At 42.2% G+C, this 21191-nt stretch overlaps 1 protein-coding gene across 2 annotated transcripts in view; it reads right to left on the bottom strand.

Moving 5' to 3' along the window:
- Nucleotides 1–21191, bottom strand: part of slc8a1b (solute carrier family 8 member 1b) — a 143221-nt gene that overhangs the window by 105032 nt on the left and 16998 nt on the right. For both annotated transcript variants that reach the window (XM_056394774.1, XM_056394773.1), the window contains exon 4: nucleotides 20294–21084. In XM_056394774.1, the coding sequence (XP_056250749.1) occupies nucleotides 20294–21084 (791 nt within the window). The remainder of the gene's footprint in view (nucleotides 1–20293; nucleotides 21085–21191) is intronic.

The following is a 21191-nucleotide window of genomic DNA, read 5'->3' as shown; positions in this document are numbered from 1 at the left end:
GAACAAAAACCTCATTCCTCTTAATCAGGTGAACTGCCCCCAGCTAACCTTCAAGAGTGCGGTCAGCATCAGTCACCGTTCATCTCATTACAGACCTGCAATTAGCCTTAATAAACTTACGGACACCCCCACTTTCCTCTCCATACAGGAAGCGCAGGGGGAGGACAACAACAGATGCGTGGATACACACTCTGAAATCAGTAAGATGGAGCAACATTTTCTAGTTCAATACATTTTAGTCTCTTGAGGGAGAAAAATCAGTAGCGGTTCATTCGTCAGGAAACATTTTACTGGTTAGTGAATTATCATTAATTATCATTAGAATAGTCACTTCTCATTTCCTTCTGAACAGATAGCCTCTACCTTTAAGGGAAAAAGCATCTGCTCAAAACTCTTTGGATTTTCATCTCCATAAACTCCCGGATGGTCTCCATCTATAGTCTCTAAAGAAAACTATATTTATAATCTTATAATGACTATTTATGGTCCATAGTCTGTAACACAGATCCATGTCTGCAGGTTTTCTGATGCACAAATTGCCCTTTGAATTGGAGGGAAATGCAAAATCTCAGGAGATAAGTCAGTAATTTGTATTCTCTAGAGAGTCTCATATTAAGCTTGGTTTGTTTGGTTTTACCATTACGCTTACTAAAAAAATTATATGAAACTAGGTAATCTGTTTTGGAAACAAGCGATTACCGTCTCTCCCCAGTGGCAGATCATTTTTTTGTTTGTTTAAAGAAATGAAGACTCCACACACTGAATATCATGTTCATGCTACTACACTGCCTCCACATTCAGAATCAGACTCCCACTTTAACAGGCAGCCTCACTGCAGGGGTTGGACACCCAGATGTAAGACCACACGCGTAACACAGAGGTCAAATGATAAACAGTCGGCCTTAAACCCGGGTTCAGTTCCTGTGGCAGCCACACAACGGTAGCTTCTGACAGCTCAGTGATATATGAGGACATGGAGGTAGAGCTCACGCACATGTACGCACCAAATCCCTCCGCGGACGCTTTACTGTCACATTCCAGGTTGGGAAAAGCTGCGAGGGAATTCCAGCTGGGAATTCCCGAATTACACTCCTATTCCCGGGATCGCGGGAGAACTCAGCGGGGTCGGATCCCTCAGGACCCGAACTGACAGGAGGAATTATGGATAATTTATCTGTTGCATAATATTAGAACATGCATACATGCATTGTATATATACTGAATAATTATCTTCCAGTACATAAAACACACATCTGCATTCTAAGTCTCTCACACATACACACACATCCTGCATGTCAGGTCAGTGTGTAAACCGGGAAGTGTATTGTTAATTTGATTTAACTGGTTCCCATATTTACACTCTCTACAAGATGTGCGGTAAGTCTGTGGAGATGTTTACTTCCACTGAACTTAAGCTTGAAGATGGTGAAAGAACGCTAAACAGCTACAGCCACTATCTCTCTCTGCCTCTCTTCTTGTACACTTTGCAGTTTGAAGACCAGCTCTAGGGCAAGAGAGATGACAGGGAACTACTGTCAGTGCCACATCATAACACACAGATGTGGCACATGAGGTTGTGGCCAAAAGGTCCCTAAGTGCAACAGTGTGTTTGTGTGTGTGGCTTTTATTTTATTCCCTTTTATTTATTTGCCAAATACATTTTCTTGTTGAGAGTTAGATAAAAAAAAAAAAAAGATCAATAACACATTTGTTAAAGACGAGCATTAGAGTGTCGTGTTACTGCTCCTGGACAAAAGTAGTCCCTCAGATACACGTTCCAGAAGGCTGATTTTCTTTCCTTTGGACAGGGCCAGACAAGCTGTTTCTGCCTGTTTCCAGTCTTTATGCTAAGCTAAGTTAACTGACTGCTTGATGTAGCTTCGTAGATACTGTACAAACATCAATCTCTTCATTTGACTCACAGCACGAAGGCAAATATGTGCATTTTCCAAAATGTTGAACTAAGATCTAATTTCTACAGGTGTTTTATATTAAACTTATGGCTGAGAACCTCACAATGGGGTTGAAGAGAACTCATTGCCAGGCCAGATGACTTTCTTATATGTCATTAACCTCGGTGTAGAATGGGCTAAAAGGTTCCAAGTGGCTAATGGCTAATTACAAGCCTTATATACAATTCAAGTTTTTGTCAAAGTCATTAAAATGTTGTCTGTCAGCATGAGATGTGCCAAATACAGGGACTCTCACCTCTGAAGCCTTGCCCCTGACCTGCAAAGACGGAGCACAAGACATCCAAATCTCAGGACAGAAACGCACAGGACCTCTTGCACAAGTTGAGGATAATTCCAAAAGGATCAACTCCATCGATCGATCAGGATCTTATTGACTATCCCAGTGACGGTGGCATCGGATGTGCAACGCTTTTCAAAGTTGAAACTGATTAAAAATGATTTTTGTATCTCTATATTGCAGGACAGACTATGTGAAGATGTTGCATCCGAGTTGTATTACAAGGATTTCATCACTGAGTTTTGCGGCCAAGACGCCGAGGGGAATGACTTTTACTTAAGCCATTAATGTGTATGGTGAGTCAGACTGATGAGTCCATCTCATTTGTTTGAGTTACAGTGCAGTGCACACTACAGCAGGCTAAGCACTGTATGACAAGTATGAAAAAGTAATCCTACATTGTGTTGAAATGTATATCTGACGTTTCTGTGGAAAAATGACAGCTGGAATATTTCAATTCAATATTTCAAACTAGTGAAAGATGAGACGACTGTCATCGGTCATAAGCCAGTAGACTTGTTTTTACAGTTGAATTTTTTCTTTTGAAAGAATATAGCAACAAGTGATGAGCTTAGGCAATATAAACATAATGCTGTAAAACTCTCGCCTAGAATAATACCATAGTAAATCTTCATCCATGTGACTGTGACTGTGACTGTCTGAAAAATGATGGATAGATTTGATAGTCTATAATAGCAAAGCTGACACTGTGCATGACGACGTGTTTTAGTCTACTGGCAATGTATTGCATTCAGATTAGCGTGTAGTAGAACTAGAATAGTTGTGTGCATGTGGCTGTGATTCACACGCGTGCATGTCAATGAGCAGGGGCTTGCACGTCAAGTTCGCATAGGGCCCCCCACCCCCGCGACGGCGCTGTCTGTCAGCTTCAAGCGGAACAGGAAGGAAGGGTGCAAAGGAAGCAGTCGTACAGTGTGAGGCTTATCACAGTGATCCACATCTGTTGAGTCAGAGTGTAAGTTAGGTCACTGGCACAAATCCAATGATTTCCTCGGCTGCTTTGACCCTCGCCAGCCCTAAAACACAAAGACATCGTCTCTCAGCTCTTATCTCACTTCCAGCTTGTCAATGGAGCAGTTTATTCGCAGTACGACCAAAAGCTCATTTCCATCTAATCATGACATTTTTTTTCCTTTATATTTCCTTTATATATATTTCCTCCTGGATAAAGCCATACAGTAGGTAGGTTGGCGCCTGCAGCTGCCAGATTGTGTTGTTGTGTGCAGTGGGAGAGAGAGAGAGAGGGCGAGAGAAAGAGAGCGAGAGAGGAGAGAGACTGGAATCTGAGTCATGCATGGCTGCTGGTAATTTGGAAAAAAAACATGTCCTGCACACCTACATGCCTTGACAACATGCATAGAAGAAAAAAACACATGCAGCTTTAAAGAACAACACAGCCCACATACTGTTTAATGACTTATTCTTTCTCCTTTCAGTCAGAAGTTAAAATGTGATTGATGAGCCTGCAGCTACACGGGCCGAGATGTTTATGAGTGACTGTAAAAGTTTTGAGGAAGGACATGAGGAAGATAAAAAAGGACGCAGTGACTGATCTTTGTCTTTCTGAGGGCTGTCCGAGCCGGTGACGAAGCATCAGTTCCAGACACCGTCTCTGGCAAACTGGGACATCTAGTCATCATAGATTACATGGAAAATTCATCTGGTGGCATGACATGGTTTTTCCACTGTCAAGGAATATTGCTTCTTAAAACCACAATCTTCAAGTGATGTACAGCACCCTGTCTGCCAAACTGTCAGAGTGCTGATGGTTTTCACTCAAACACACAAAAGATTTGATCATATTTTTGTCAATATCTTTCTTACTTCGTTATTGTTGAAGAAGAAAAGGGAACTATTTGGCTGTCTCAAGTATGACAATACAAATAAAATCCTGCTACAGCCCCACGTCATCCTGTCTGCTCATTCAACCTTTCCATCAGAATAACTGTGTGCTTGGTTGCATATCTGGGACCTGCAACACAGACCATATAGATCCTGCCACAGGGAGTTGAAATAGTGCTTTGCACAACTGCAAACTGGGGCTTTAAATCTAAAAAAGGTAATAAGATGACAACAGCGAAGAAATCACAGATTTTGGTTCCCTGCAGCTTTAAAGATGTCTAAGCTGCTTCCTCTGCTTCATCTAAATCCCTCATGACTGAAGTGGATTTAATAGGTGAAATCAATCAAAGATCAGAGCCTGTATTCTCCTGATCAGCCCGTTTCATTGAGGGGAGCACGTGGATGTAACATATTTGCAGCTTTGAACACTACACAGAGACGGAGAGAGAGAGAGAAAGAGATGAAAAAGAGAGACAGATGAATCGGTATCAGATCTCTGTAAGCCAGGGATTCTGCACACTGGAGCTCGTACAGATTAGCTTACACTGCAGCTGCTGCTGCAGCAAGAGTGTGTGTGTGTGTGTGTGTGTGTGTGTGTGTGTGTGTGTGTGTTCTTCACTGTCCAGCAAGCACTTAACCTGGGAGCATGGTACTTGTTGTGTGTGCTTTTCTCACCATGCAGCAAGCAGTGCAGCTATCAGAATAGCAGGGATTTTGTGTGCGTGTGTGTGTGCGCGTGTGTGTGTGTGACACTGTGACTGCTATCAGATATATCCCAGCTAAGCTCCAGGCAAGGCTCACTCTCTTGCATCAAATCCATTGCAGTGATTCGGGCCACTAAGCACCACAAATCAGTTTAACTTCCACTTGGTTATCACAGCTCTCGCATCACACCTCACAGTTCGCCCTCACACACCCAACTTCACACTGTACCTTCGTATTGTTCAATTGAATCCGAATAGATTTCTAGATTAGTCTAGATCATCAAACCTTTCTAGAGATGTATCCCACAGAAACTTGTCACAAAGGGCTTTTTTTTTTTGTAATGTTGACTATGTGCAACAATGGATCACATCAGAAATGCTAATGACTGTATACCGAGAAATAAAGATGTATCAGCATGTGGGCTTCATGAAATATGCAAATACCTCATCCAGCAGAAAGTCAGAATCCAGCTTTGCATCACAAGGATGTTGCATTTTCTTGCAGTAATTTCATCCACACAAATCACCTCTAATTTCCTGATTTTTTGCAACGAAAATCTTAAACATGTTTCATGCAGAGCAGTTAGACAATAGTTTACAACATGCAAATCATTTACAAGACCCCCACATAACCTGTTTCACTATTCAACCAACACAGGAGCATAAATTTAAGCTTCAATAACTGTAAAGTGAACATATGGTACATATTCTCTGCGAAAATCATCTGCTTAAGTGAGACATATTTAAATGCATGGCTACCGAATGAGGTTCAACTGAATAATTCATTAGGAAAATAAAACACAAGTTCGCTGTCACAACGTTGAAATTGTTAGTAAAACTAATTGGTCCATATACGATGCTGTATATTAGGTTTGAGTGTGCAGATTTTTTTTTTGCCTCACTTTCCGCTAGCCTGCCACTCATTAGCACTGCTGTGTGTTTCTCTGCTGCTCTCATTAAGAGAGTATTCCCTCAGCAGCCCGAGTGAAATGAGAGACAAAGAGGTTTGGTTTGATGAGAGCAACGAGAGGAAAAGCTGAAAGCACGGCGCTGAATTTATTATGTATTTGAGGGGGGAGAAAATGAACTAAATGTACAAGTGGGGCCTCTCAACATATAATATCTTAACTCAAGGACGAGCGGGACACGCTCATCCTTGAGCGTTTCTTGCAAAATGTGGAGCAGCAGGCCTCATGCTGCTGGACACTGCAGCACCTATATGGTAGATTCATTTCAAAAGGGGCACCTCACCAATAGTTGTTGACAACTCACCCGCCCACATTGTCTCAGCTCATTTGAAGATTCGACCTGGCAACCCTCCAAATATAAATCCACTCCTCTAAGTCTTTAGGTCACTGGCAACACATTTTATCATCCGCTTATCCTTTACTTTCCCACTCAGGTTTATTTTCCTCCTTAGAAATCAGGCATTAAAACACAAGATCAACAAAAATAGATTCAAATAGACAATGCCCAATTGTATGCATTGGATTTTGTTGGAATATCAGCAGGTATCACCTTGTTTATCCAGACAATTGAACAGTTTCTGTGATTGAGAAGATTTTGCATATTTAATGATCTTTCTTTAAATGTGTTGAAGGATTTCTTTCTTCCTACCCTCCGTTATGTGTTAAAAAGTGGCTAACGCAGTAATTTTCTTCCCTCTCACATACTCAACTACAACAACCCCTCTGCACTTGTGTGCTAAGTCTGCAGCCCGAACACTGGACTCCTTACATCATCTACCACATCTGTACCAGTATCAGTCCAATGTGGCCAAACATAGCCTCATCCTTTTTTGGAAAAGTTCCCCTTGTTGCAAACTGACCAAAACTATGCTGGCTATGTTAACGTGTTGTAAACAGAAAATGGTCACACAGGCTGCATGAAGGGTGGGGGTGGGGGTGGGGGGAGAGAAACACTTTCAGATACAGTGTACTGTGGTACTTGTTGATATCCCATGACCTCGATGACTCCTGAATCTTCGTAGACACAGACGGGGAAAGTGTCCAATGGCAGACAGAGCAGAATGCCAGCTAAGAGCTTTAATCCATCAGCTATAAAGTGTGATTATATTGCAGCAGACTTATTGGTGCTGCTGGATCTCACTGCGAGCTGACGTCTCTGTTTATCACAGTGAAAGAAAAGGATGGAGTAAGGTGAAGAGTGAGGCAAATATAAAATACAGCGTTACTGAGTCACTCTTTCCCCCCCGTGCAATACAAAAGACAAAAAGAGGACAGAGCAAAGTAAAAAATGACTTTACTTTGGCATAGCGGTGCTTTGAGCTAAAGCTAACGTCACCATGCTAACATTCTGATACTGACAATGCTAACATGCTGGTATGATGTTGGTATGTTTCCCATATTCAGTCTTATTTTAGCATGTTAGCGTGCTAATATTTGCTAGTTAACAGACTTTGACCTGATGATGAAGGTAGATTAAATAGTTGTTTACATACAGTATTTTCATCTCGATTAACTGACCATCCCGAGCCACAGTAGTGCCATCCAAAAGTATTTAATATCAAGGAATCCACATTACATATTGTTACTGTTAGGGCATTAGCATGCCTCTGGGGTCTGAAAAACAAGGAGGGGGAGAGATTGTGGAGTGAGAGATATAGGAGGAGTGGGAGAGAGGATGAGGATGAGGATGAAAAGGAGTTGAAGGGTTGTATGTTGCTACCTCTGCTTCGCTCCCTGTGCGGTTTCTCTTTGTGTCTCCTTTGATAGTGACTCTGCTCTCCAAGTTTTTCCCCTTCTCTCTCTTCTCCATTCATTTCCTCACCGTCTTTGCTTTATCAGTCCACTTTTTTTCTGTACATCCATTGATTTCTCTCTCTCTCTCTCTCTCTCTTTTCCTCTTCTCTTCTGTCTCTCTCTGTCAGTGCAGTACAATAAGTGGCAAAGAAGAAGAAAGAGAAGGAAAGAGAGGCCCAGCAGAGCGTAAAATGGTCTGAGCTTTTACTACAACTGGCAGCAAAAGACCGCATACTGCACCAGCCATTGCTGTGGTTACCCACAGCAACGCTGCACTAATGGAGCAGCACGCTGAGAAAAAAAACCAAAACAAAAAAACCCCAACAAGTAAAGTTGGTGTGTTCTGCATTGGAAAAGGTGTTAATGGGCAAATTAAAAATATGCGTGAACTCACACAGACAACAAACACACTTAAGTTTGTTGTAGAAAATCTCTTCTTCCCGAAGGACTTCTTAACGAATTCAAATATGGTTTACCTCAATTTTTTAAGCCAGAAAATATGCACAGGCAAAACGGAGCCCTGAACCCAACCCAACATCGTGGGACCTGACCCGTCTAAGCCCAAGCCGTTCTGCCAAAACTGAGACCTGAACCTGACCTGACCCAAAGTAATACTTCATTTATTCATTCAATAAAGAGGAATATATTTCCCTGCTTTGGACACATAGAAAGTTTTTTCTCATGACACTATAACATCTCATAATAATAATCATTTATCTCAATTGATTCCAAACTTAACGTCATTTTTCCCCCAGTATTGGCCAGATGAACAAGGCCGACAAACCTTGAACCTTGTTTTTACCAATTGAACTTGACAGTTCGAATCATGACACTGAACAAAACCAGCGATGTGGTCATACAGGTCATATTGTTCCCACAGTGAAGAGAACCTTCCCTGGATCGCTGAGGAATTTTGGGGAGCTCCTCTTCAGCATGTTTTTGTTTTCTTACATCCATTAGTAGCCATTAGCTTTCTGAGTGAACACAGAAGCTACACTTACTGTCTGTTTCGGTTTTCTGCTGCTCATTGACTGTCATATTTAAAAACACACAATGCAAAAGTACAAGATAATCCAAAAAAAAAAAGAAAAAAAGAAAAAGAAAAGCACATCCTGAGCCCCAATTGTCCCCAAGTCTCAACAACCTGAGTCAAGTACCTGCTTACAGGTAGCACAACTCTTAACACAGTTTAATACATTCAATTGAAATAATCCAGAACATAAACAATAATGACACATCTGTTTCACTTTACCTGCCAATTTCATACACACACACACACACACACACACACACACACACACACACACACACTTGGCAGTCTTCCTGCCTCTGTGGTGCCTCTGTGACTAACGTGGAGGATAAATAACCCGGTGAGATTCAGTTCCAATATCACAGGCCCCGCTCGCCAAAAAATTAACATCAGCATAACAGTATTAGCCTGCTCATAGTCATCCATTAAAACTACTTAGGGCAGACAGGCAGACAGGCCAGGGAGTACACCAGCGCTCTTATTAAAGCGCTTCCCTTGTAGATAAGCACCGAGGAAAGAGCCGCACCACAGATGAGGAGATGCCACAGGTTTGAATCTGGCTCTTGTCTGCCTCATCTTCATCATCAAATTGCCCCTTAATTGACCGTGTACAGGAGATGAGCAGATTGAGCAGATTAGTTTGACCTGGTTAATTGTGCCAATGCATTGGAGGACAGTTACAGCACACAAAGAGAATGATGAACTGGGTGCAAAGAGAGTTAACCTTTTAACTTAAGAGCAAGTGAGAGGGTTTAGGACGTCACAATGAAATATCCCTTAACATGAGCATGAGCAGATGTAGGATTTTGCAGTTAAAGCCCAACAATTCATAAATTCCTCAGAGATCTGACAGAAGCAGATGAAAGCAGCAGAAGCAGATAATCACTGATTCTGGTCCCGTAACATGAAGCAAAGCAGAATCAATCCTTGAAGTTCTCTCGTCAAAGCAAGAGTGTACTTGCCACATTGTTTTAGGGAATAATCCTTCAAGACTCCCATCCTCTGATACTGAGATAAAACCTTATCTTTTGGCTTTTCACAATAGAAGCCTTGACTGTAAACACAGCACTGACATGCGGCGTATGTTTGTGTGAGCAAACGCAGTCCTATCAGCCTTTTGTCCTCGCTTTGAAAACCTGCCAAAGATTTAGACCTTTGCTTTGTGCAGTCCAATCTTCCTCTCTGTGAGTCTCAGTGAGCAACGTTCACGGCTCCCAGCTACAAAGTCAGATGTCAGAAATAAAGAAGAAGAATCAGTCTTCAGCTGGTTCAACTGCCCATACTTGTTTCAGGGGCTGGATTCCCAAACTGTGCAGGGGAACTGTAACCCGAGCTGTCACTGACAAATGGGTGGGGCTGTATAATGGGATAAGCCTTTCCTCAAGCAGCTGAATGGGCTGAATGGGCTGGACGGCAGAGTTGTGAATAGGAGCTGTGACACGGTCGGTGAAATGAGTGAGCCTCGTCTTGGCCAGAGGTCGTCTCGCATAGCAACACCAATCTCTACAGCGCTGTGTCAAGGCTGGAGAATTATCTGGCCGCACCATTATCATTCTGCTGTAAGGGGAAAAAACCCAAACAGTCATCCTGGGCGGCGCCAAGCCCAGGATGCAGCAACAGTGGCCTCACAAAATGGTATTCATCCTCCGGGGGGAGGCAATCACTGTCATTAAAATTCCTTGCAAAGAAAACGCCACAGATGACAATAAAAGACGCGTCGTCCGATTGCATGATCCAAATCTTCGTCAACATATAGGTGGCTAGCTCGGACGAGGATGTTGTTTCCAATAGCGATGACAATAACGACCTTACACCCACAGTCTGCAACAGCTGAGTCAGACAAGGCCAAAGTCAGAAGGACATCTGTGTTTTTTAATTTCCCCGAAACCACCTGCTAATCAAAGAGTACAGGAAGTACTGGGACATCTTTTCCTTTGAATTTTACTCTTAATAGCTTCCAGATCTTTTTGTTTGGAAAGACAAACAGCATCACTTCCAAAGACCTGCCGCACCATTTTGTGAGAGCTTTCATGGACTGTTCGCGTCGTGTCATTCTGTGACTGAGTTGCAGCCGAGTGCACAGTGATTGATATCAGAATGTCATGGAGTAGTGCATCAAGTAGCTGTTCAGCAGCGATACGCATAGTCAGTTTATTACTGCAAAATGAGTCATGGCCTCTTGTTTGCACTGATAGATCAAAATCAGTAAATACGAACACTTAACGTTATCAAAGGTCACATCTGGCAGTAATCAGAACAAATAACGGGAAAATATAGTTTGCTCATATGACCTCTCAATCTATACATTCCTCTCCTCCTCTCCATCTCAGACCTCCCTCTGTCTCCCTCTCATGTCTTTTATCACTCTACTCAGTCTGTCTCTTTCTCTCTCCCTCTCCCTCTCTCCATCCCAGCGGTTGCCAAGGCGATGGTGTTTTGTGGAGGCAGTCGGTTAGGGCTCATTTGTCAAACTACTGACCTGCCCTCCCTTCTTTTCTCTTCTTTCTCTCACTCTCTCTTCCCCGTCTTTTCTGTTATTCATGGTAGTAAAAAAAAAGAAAGAAGACTGAACAGGCTAATTTTCACGCTCGTATATCCTGCACAGTCATGCTGTACAGCTGAAAATGGCATATTTCAGTGTTGTCCAGTTCTCTCATTATGTTTATGGGATTGTCAGAGAAGGTTGAATTAATCCGTTTTGTTTGGGCAATAGGCCGGCTCCAATTTACTGCTGTATACAGTGAATAAACAAAACTACTTTGAGGATTGCATAATGATCTTGACAAGGGATTTTGGAACATTGATTGCGCTCTCCTTAATAAGAAACATTGTGGCAGCGTGCCTGACGAAAGAGCTGACTTTCATTGAAAGTAGGGTGAGAAAATGCCTGAACATGATGTCAGTCTCTAGGTTTTCTCTTTCCTCTTTCACATGCTCCTACATGCTTACTTTCTCTTGAACTCTTGCTCCTTCACATAACTAACCACTATTCTTCTTATTCACTTAAAAGGTCCCATATTGTATAAAGTGAGATACCCATGTCTTTTTTGATTATAAAGCAGGTGTAGGTGCTAATTTAATACAGTGAAAGTATAAAAGAACTCAGTCCAATGAAAAACGCACACAGCCCTTATTCAGAAACTGAGCCTTGAAACGAGCTGTCAGGACTTCCGTGACTTTGTGATGTCACAACTGTCAGTCGTTGAATGGCATATCTGGACCCACCATCCAACCTTGCAAGATTTGGTTTCTTTGAATGTTTAACTGAAATCTGTTACATTTTCATTCAATCACTCGGAAAACAGTCAGCCAATCAGAAGAACAGGCTCAGAGCCTACTCTCCTCTGATTGGCTCAACAACCTGTTGTTGCTAGAGCTCTAGAGAGAGAAGATGTAAAACTACACTGAGATGGTTTTTGGTTCTTAAAACCACAAATACATCTTCTTAAGGATTTCAACACTTCAGATTAAACAACAGAAAAGTGTTCAATATGGAACCTTTAATCTACTGATCTTTTTTATCATTTAATTAAAAAGTACCTCAAATAAAAAAGTTCGTCATGCCCTGTGTGACCACAGCAAGAACATCTTAACAAGTAACAGAGTAGTAAAAGAGTAAATTATCAGAATTATAGCTGATTTGTTTTCTGTCAGTTTCTCTGCTCAAGTAATGTGTATTATTTAAGCAGTAAAGTGCAATCGGTTGCTTTCACACTCACATGCACACACAGTGACAGGTGTGCGACTCCTGCCAAGAGAGGTGTTATTACCATGTACTCTGTAACCTGAGAACACAACCCTCGCACCTCATAAGGCACTGTGTGTGTGTGTGTGTGTGTGTGTGTGTGTGTGTGTGTGTGTGTGTGTGAGATATTTTACAGTTTGCTTCGTTGTTCAGTGACACAGATGAATTTTTTAAAACATGAAAATCAAAGACACCACAAAGGCATAGTCAACACACACACAGAGACACACACACACACACACACACACAGTCTCATCGGTCCTTTACAACAGAAAAATAAATAAAAACAGGCTTTTATGTGGTTTTTACTAATGGTACCACACAAGGATGAAGTGTGTACGTGTGAGCACATGTGACCTACAAACCTCATCAAGCCTCATTACCCTCTAATGCCTCACTGATATGAGTATGTGAATGTGTATTCAAGTGTGTATGTGTGTGCACAAACGTGTGTCTGTGTGTGTTGGCTGAAGTGCTTGTTTTTGTGTCTGTGTGCCTGTTTACAGGCTGGAGACAGTATGGCTGTAGTCTGCAGATGTTAGCCATGTGATGTTTCTGCATTGTGTGAGTCTTCAATTAAGCTTTTGTCATCACTGACTGACTGTTGCAGTAAAGTATAGTCTGTATACTCTGAACAGCCTCCGAGACCACAACCCTACACACCTTCATGCCATCACAACAGAGGGCTTTACATCTGAAAACTTCACTTTTCATTTATTAACAAAAGAATTTCTGTCACTTTTCATGTGTACAACAGATACCACATGACAAAAGCCGTCCAGGACACTGTGAAAATGTACTCCATTATTCCCATAATCATCATCACCCCCCCCCTCGACTTGCTTTTTACCCCTTCTTTTTACATTTGTCTTTCGAAGTCGGACGACAGTTCAGTTTTGAGCATCATAACCCGGCCCTCGAGTCACAGCTGGTTGGTCAGACCAGACTGTATTGTTGATCATTGACTAATTCAGTTTTGAGCTGTATGAGTAACAGCTGCTATAAAAATTCAGATGTTGCTGTTGGAAGGTTTGAGAGAAGGGGCAGTTCTGTAACTATCACACGAGTCAGTAATCTGTGATGTTCTTGCTCTCTCTGACAAACAAGACACAATGAGTTTAGAAGTTTGACTCTTGAGCTGAAAGGTCACTAACATTATGACCTGTTATCATAAATTGGTGAAGCTGATGTATTGAAAGTGGAATTTGAATGATTTTCCCAACAACTGAACTCAAGGCAACTATGAGCTCTGCCGGGAATCTTACAAGTAAAGTCCACTTAAAGCCTGATTAAAATAAACCTTAAACACAAGCAAGATGCCATTTCAGAGTCCGAGCAAATCCTCCTCTGGCTATAGTGTTAAAATACGATTGCACCGCATACGCACATCACACATTCCTATATCTTAGGAAGCATGCACCTCAACAAGGCCAATCTGTGCTGGTTATTGGGGTGTGACATCCCAGTCTGTTCAAGTGTGTGTGTGTGTGTGTGTGTGTGTGTGTGTGTGTGTGTGTGTGTGTGTGTGTGTGTGTGTGTGTGTGTGTGTGAGAGAGAGAGAGAGAGAGAGAGAGAGAGAGAGAGAGAGCCTTTTGATTCTCAGCTGTACCATGTTTCTTCACTGGTTGCCACTGTAAATTGCATAAACGGTCTGTGTGTGTGTGTGTGTGTGTGTGTGTGTGTGCTTCTGTTAGTGTATGTGTATGTTTGTTTCATGTATTGTTCAACCTCACAGGGTCAAACAGAGACTGAGTACAGGTCAAAACCAAGTAAAACAACTGCATGAGAATGCATGTGTGTATAAATTTGTGTGCATCCACCTTCGTGCTCCGTTTTCTCAGTTCTTTTCACCTTGATGTGTTTGTAAGTGTCTTGTTGCCGCAGAAACACTGCTTCATTGATAACTAATGAACCACACAGTATGGATTCATTGTACATTTTATATGCTAACACTTATTCAACCTGACTCTCACTTCTTCTCCGTCTAAAAATACAGTTTTAATGCAACAGTTATGGAAAAAAAAAAATTGCTGGCCTATTTTGTATTAAGTGGTCTGATAATTCCATCAGGACCAAGTATAATAAAAATAGAGCCACTAAGGGTACTAGAAGGTGCTCTGGATAGAAACGCTCATCATATGACAGGTGTGATGATGCTACATTTTGGTAGTAGATGAGCATTAGCAGTAGTAGTTGTAGCAGAAATACTACAGCAAAAATTGTCCATACTAACAAGTTAATTAGTCAAATGTTCAGTCTTCAAACTTAAACGTTGCTGAAAGGAACAGTAAATGAATAAATAGGGTGAAAGTTTTCACCATGTTTACAGCCGACCCACATTTGATTCTAACTTGCAAACGAAACTTTCAAAGTTTAAACAAGCCAAACAAATATGCATTAGAGCTGAGTGTCATATTGAAGTCAATTATTATTTCTGTACTAAATAATAAACTAAATGACTTGTGAAGACCGAGGGAGCATTAGGGTTAGCATTATTACTAATAGTAATAACGCTGGTGATGGCTGTAGTAAGTCAGTAACAGTAGTAGCCATGGAAGTAGCAACAGTAGTGGTAATGGCAGTGTAGCCATAGTGGTTCAACTGGGGGTAGAAACTGTTGTATTAGTAGCAGTGGTACTACTTGAAATAAAGACAACTGTTTAATAAGCCTGTCAACATCTGGCATCTGTATTGGTGCATTACAACACAAGGTGGATAGCAGAGTACACACACACACACACACACACACACACACACACACACACACACACACACACACACACACACACACACACACACACACACACACACACACACACACACACACACGAGACAAATTGCACCGGGCCTCTTACAGACAGGGAGAATGGACTGTACGGAGATAGAGGAGAGAAAATGGGGGGAGGGAAGAAGGAATGGCAAGTTAGGAAAAGTCAAAAACTTTAAGTGGTCTAAAACTTTTCTCCCCGCCCTGTCCACTCCATCATTTTCTGCCAACTTCCTCCCATCAACACCTTCATTCACGCTCATTTATCTCTCTTACTATACCCTCCCTATATCTCTACCTCCCTCTTTATCAAAGAAACAGAAACAGGGTAGAGTTAGCCTGGAGGCAAGTCTATTTAGATCAGCTATTTTGTAATTCCTTTTTTTCTGCAGTAAAAACGTCCTCAGCTTTTCCCTGAAGGGCGCTAGCGGCTCATTTATGACATACACTGTGTATTTCTATGGCAACACATATTTTCTAAAAAAGCCCATCATGGGACAAGTGGCGCAAATGAGTTTAGGCTATAAATACTTTGGCATGTGGCCGTTTATTTAGTGAATATTCTTTATCTATGCATGTGTTTTTAATGGTATGTGTTCATCTACTGTGCATGCAACAACACAACCAGCAAGTCTATCGGCTTTTTTCCCACAGAAGCTATTTTTAACTCTCATCACATTAAAAGTGTGAAACTTTACCCAGAAGACAAAGCACAGCCCAGCATTTTCCTAATGTATCTAATGTATGCCTGGAAACAAATATGCATCATTTTACATGTTAAAAGATTAAAGATAAACCCATAAATAATAAGTATATCTCTGAAATCTGGAGGGGAACTGACAGGCTGATATTTAGGGCAGTAAAATGACAGTACAGTGTCTAAAATCTAGAAGAAGTAAAAACAACTAAATAAAGAACAATTTTGATTGTGTGTTGCTGGAGTTTTTGTTTCTCCATACACCTGATTTTCCAACTGGGCTTCTAAAATCTAAAAAGGTAAACTGGGTGATATTTCAAGCAGTCTCACTTCACCCACTTTAGCTCGTTAGCAGAAATTAGCTAGTACAGCTAACACAGCAGCTAACGAGCAACTCCACTAGCCTCCTTGATAAATTCCTGCAATTCTGCCAAATTTGATCACAGAATTTATTGTCGGCTTATTACACAGTCAAATACTAACTTCAGCCTAAAAAATCTAAAGGCCTAATGTGTGACTTGTTAATCGGTTTCTGTGCAAGCATCATCGGTTTTTGACCTTGAATGTGCACGCACCCATTGGCTAATGTTTGTAAACATGAAACCCATCTACAGACTATGCTTGTAGTATAAACCGCTAGTTATTTATTTACTTTCACCTTCCACAAATCCACAGGAATCCATCCGGTCCATTCAACAAAAAGCTAGTTACTTGGGTTTTTATGCGTCAATGTCCAATTGCTTTTTTATTTGTTTGTTATGTGTTTTTGTTTGTTTTTTTAAGAATCAACTAAATTCACATCAAAATCATCATCATCACGTCATAATTTCCTTATTGTCTTCTAGGTTTGAGTCTACAAGCAAATAACATAAAATAGAGTTGCTTTAGAAAGTAGTCAGCAGTAATGTTGTTTGTAGATAAAACTACCATGGTCCTTTTATATCGAACAGTAATTAGGCTGCTATACATAATGGCTGCCGTTTTGAACTATATGTAAGATCATACCAAAATTCACCAGAGATATGGAAATCAAACTTGGCCTCTCCCTACATGTAAATACATCCATGGTCGAAATGCTCCTCACTTCAGTGCTACTGGAGTCTAGAGTGATTCTGCTCCATCTCTGGGCCTCTCTTCCCTGAGAAACACACACATGTACACACAAGCATACACACAGCCAGTAACCAGGATAGCCAGCAGGACAGTCCATCATTTGATTTGGACAAAGTGTTATTAAAACCCACTTAGTCCTGGCTGTAAGAGCTATAAGCTATGGAAACTATGCAGTCGGCCACAGGCTGAAAAAGACAGGCCTGCAGACATCTGCTTCAAATCTGACCAAAAACAGCAGAGAGTGAGAGGGAAGAGGCTGGGAATACTTTGAGAATACTGTTACTAAGACAGCATCTCTCCCATTCATTCATCATGACAGCACACTTTGTTTCATGTCATTATAACCCTTCTTCCATCTCAAAAACAATCTGAACATTTCCAAACAAGCACTGTAAGCAAACTTCTGGTTTCCAAGGCGAACTACTGCAACTAACAACTGATGCCTGCCAGCTGAAAGAAGACAGAGCTTTACATGCCACACCCACACACACACACACACACACACACACACACACAGTGCATGTCTAAACGAGTCGAGTCTAGTTTATGTTGTATAATCCCATATCAAATCCAGCATATCAATTAATCTTCACAGGCCCACAACAGCAGGCAATGTCCAACCAGTGATAACAAGCTCTTTAAGACAAAAAAAAGAAAAACTTCCCTCCAAAAGATCTCAAGACACGAGGTCACAGAGGAAAGACAGATCCCTTCTTCTTGGATGGTGGGAGTGAAAAATCAAAGCAAATAAATAAGAAAAACTTTTTTTAATTTTGTAGAAATCCAAACCACAACCATGGGATCATAACTTAAAAATAGATTTACAATAGTCCTAATTCAATATTTAATAGTAGACTTGTCCAGTCAAGTCAGTTCAACTAAGTAAGTCCATCAATATAATAAGTCCAACATCAGTTCTTGATAAAAGATTCATTTAGGCAATATTCAGAGGTAATTAATGGTCCAAGGCGTTCTCCAAGCCTACTGACTACTCCCATAAACTAGCACGTGGCCCAAACAGTAAAAAAAAATGCAGACCGCTGAAAGCTGTGAAGTTTATTGTATTCTCACTAAAGCTACGAGCCCAACAGGCCCACAGGCCACCAGGAGAACACTTTACTGCAAACAGTAATTTGTGGTGACATCGTGAACACGCCCACTGCCGTATGAGTGTGAGAGACAGAGACAAGGAGAGAGAGAGAGAGAGAGAGAGAGCGAGAGAGAGAGAGAGAGAGAGAGAGAGACAGAGACACAGAGAGGGAGAGAGAGAGACAGAGACACAGAGACAGAGAGAGGGAGAGAGAGAGACAGAGACACAGAGAGAGAGACAGTGAGAGAGAGAGAGAGAGAGAGAGACAGAGACACAGGGAGAGAGAGAGAGACAGAGACACAGAGAGAGAGACAGAGAGAGAGAGAGGGAGAGAGAGAGAGAGAGCGCAAGAGAGAGAGAGACAGAGACACAGAGACAGAGACAGAGAGAGAGAGAGAGAGACACAGACACAGAGACAGAGACAGAGAGAGAGAGAGGGAGAGAGAGAGAGAGACAGAGACAGAGACAGAGACAGAGACAGAGAGAGAGAGAGCGAGAGAGAGAGAGCGAGAGAGAGACCAGTAGCCCACCTTATTGTGTATTGTACAGAAAACAATAATTTTTGCTCCAGCTTGCTGAACCCCCTCCACCCCCAAGCAATTTCACCTCTCATTATAAGAACATTGCCACGTGTCTGTGTGTGTGTGTGTGTGTGTGTGTGTGTGTGTGTGTGTGTGTGTGTGTGTGTGTGTGTGTGTTCAGTTTTACATATGTGCGTCCATATCAAAATAGCTTTGGAACAGCTTTTCAATGATTGAATGGTAACAACACACGGCCAAACTGATGGTCAATGAATAGATTTAAATCACAAAAGTCACAAGCACAAATCCATATGATGAATCATTATGAAGACAATCAAACACAGATTTGTCACCACCACTGATTCTGATGACAGTGATGCCATAAACCTGGAGATTTGCTCCAATACTTCAATTTAGAAAAGCAACTATAACAGAGTCTACGTGCAACGTGATGATGCTGTGAGCTTGAGCTCCACCGTTAATGAGCTCAATTTAGTAACTAACACTGTTATGACGTTGTAAAATACGTTATGATCAAAATATCTGCTTTATTCAGAGCCAATCCCTATCAATACTGTCAATACCTGAGTCAACATTTCAGTCAGTGTGTCATACAGAATTAGCAGCTAATGCCAAGTAAGCATCACATAAAAGAGTGGGAAGAAAATAACTCATTTAGTCACAATGTGTACTCACAGCAATCGTTTTCACAATAAAAGATTTAAAGAACAAAGGAGGACTTGGAAATTTGGTTTGGTTTCAACCCAACGTGGTCAGCATTGTACAAACATTTGGCTGATGGCTCGAGCTAATTCCCCACATTGTGAGTGGGTCAGGATGACGGGCACAGCAGCTGGCTGTGAGCACATTCACCGCTGCGGTGAAAAGGCCTCCTGAAATGTGGTCCAATAGCAATCATGAACCTCACCATGAGTCATCAGCAGATAATAAGGCTCCTCCGTTTGGCTAAGGAGAGCAACTGTGGCTGCAGCATTTCACAGCAGGAAAAGTAGAGTTTCAAGTCCTTTTCACAAGGAATGACAACCAAAAAAAAAAAAAAAAAAAGAGTAGCTGGCTGCATGAGTGGTTGCTCTGGGATGTTCTCAGACCGTATAAAACCACCTAAAAGGGCAGCTTGGATTTATTACCCAAAAAAGAAGAAGTCTTTGTGTATCTGAATTAAGTTGACAAGATAGATGCTCCTACTTTGCCCTGATTCCCTGCTGCTTATTGAGTTCTTGTACTGTTTCCAGCAACCAGCTCCTCCTGGGTTCCCATTAAGTGCCTTACTTAAAGAAACTTCAACACTTCTCGTTCAATTTCCAGGTCCTTAAAGACCATCTGCTTAAAATCCAAATCATCAAAGATCCAACAAATAACCCACTTTCCCTTACTTCTGCAACTCACAAGACAAATCGATGGTGCTGGCTGTCCAGCAATACAGAAACCGACGGATCTCACAGCAGACTAAAACAGCAGCACAACAGAATCCAAAGCAAAGAGGAATGAAGAGACTGGTGAAGATAAAAGAAGTAAATGAATGAGTCAAAGTAGAAAATAGAGACAAGGTAAAAACACATAGAGGGTTGGGGAATTCGGATTTCGTCAAATCCCCAATGAGCAGTCCGCACATCGTGACCACCACATCTCACTCACACCTTCACGTTCTCACACCATCAGCAGTAACGCAACATCACACGGACACAGAGCATGAAACGACTGCACCGTCATTATGATTCAAATCTACTCACAAGATCTCGTCGTTCTGAAATTCCAGGATGCCGTGAGCGTCTTCAAAGTCCTCTCCGCTGCCTCGTGCTGTTCCCTCCACCGTCTTGTAAGGCAGCATGACCACGCCGCGAGCCCCCGACGTTCTCAGCACCTTCACCTCCATGGTGCCAACGCTCTCGCTCACGTGGCATACAGGCTCCTCAAATGTAAAGATACCGGCGTGGTCGTCGTCAAAGATGGTAACGGTCGCTGCGGAGGGCAAGCCGAGACAGGCCACCGAGTCCACGTGGTTAGCTGACTCGCTTTCCTCGGGCTCCTCGCCTTCTGACGTCAACACCTTGACATTGGATAGGTGAATCAGGAAGTTTTCATCCTCCTCAAAGATGTCATCGTCAATGATCCCCACGCGGATCTCCTTCATCGTCTCGCCAGACTTGAACACCACCACGCCCTCTGTGAACTCGTAGTCCGAGCCAGCGTTGGCGGTGCCGTCTTCTGTCCGGTACTCCACAGAGACCGTCTTGCCCAGGTCACCGCCACGACGCACCACGTTCACCGCCACTGTGCCGCAGTTCTCGAGACACTGGTAAGAACCGGGCTCGAAGTAGATCTTAGAGATGGGGTCGTTGTCACCCACATCAGAGCGAACCTCGTGCATGCTGACGGCCTTTCGTGCCTGATCGGCAGCGTGTTTCTTCAGGATGTTGCCAGCACCTGTCATCAGCCTGGTGGCCTGGCAACGGTAGAAAGCACGACTCTTCTGCTGCTGGCTCAGGACTTGGTAGTTGGCAAGCTCGATGAGTTGTTCCACCTGGTAAAGAGAAAAACATAAAGAAGCACACAAACAGTGTAAAAACATGTCCTCCAGAATGATGAGTGGATGTGGTGTCGTATCCTCTACTGTGGGCAACAAAAAAA

Source organism: Seriola aureovittata, chromosome 14 (genome assembly GCF_021018895.1).
Source record: "Seriola aureovittata isolate HTS-2021-v1 ecotype China chromosome 14, ASM2101889v1, whole genome shotgun sequence".
NCBI lineage: Eukaryota > Metazoa > Chordata > Actinopteri > Carangiformes > Carangidae > Seriola > Seriola aureovittata.
The sequence above is the reverse complement of the archived record's forward strand: the minus strand, read 5'-3'. Positions and strand labels throughout refer to the sequence as shown.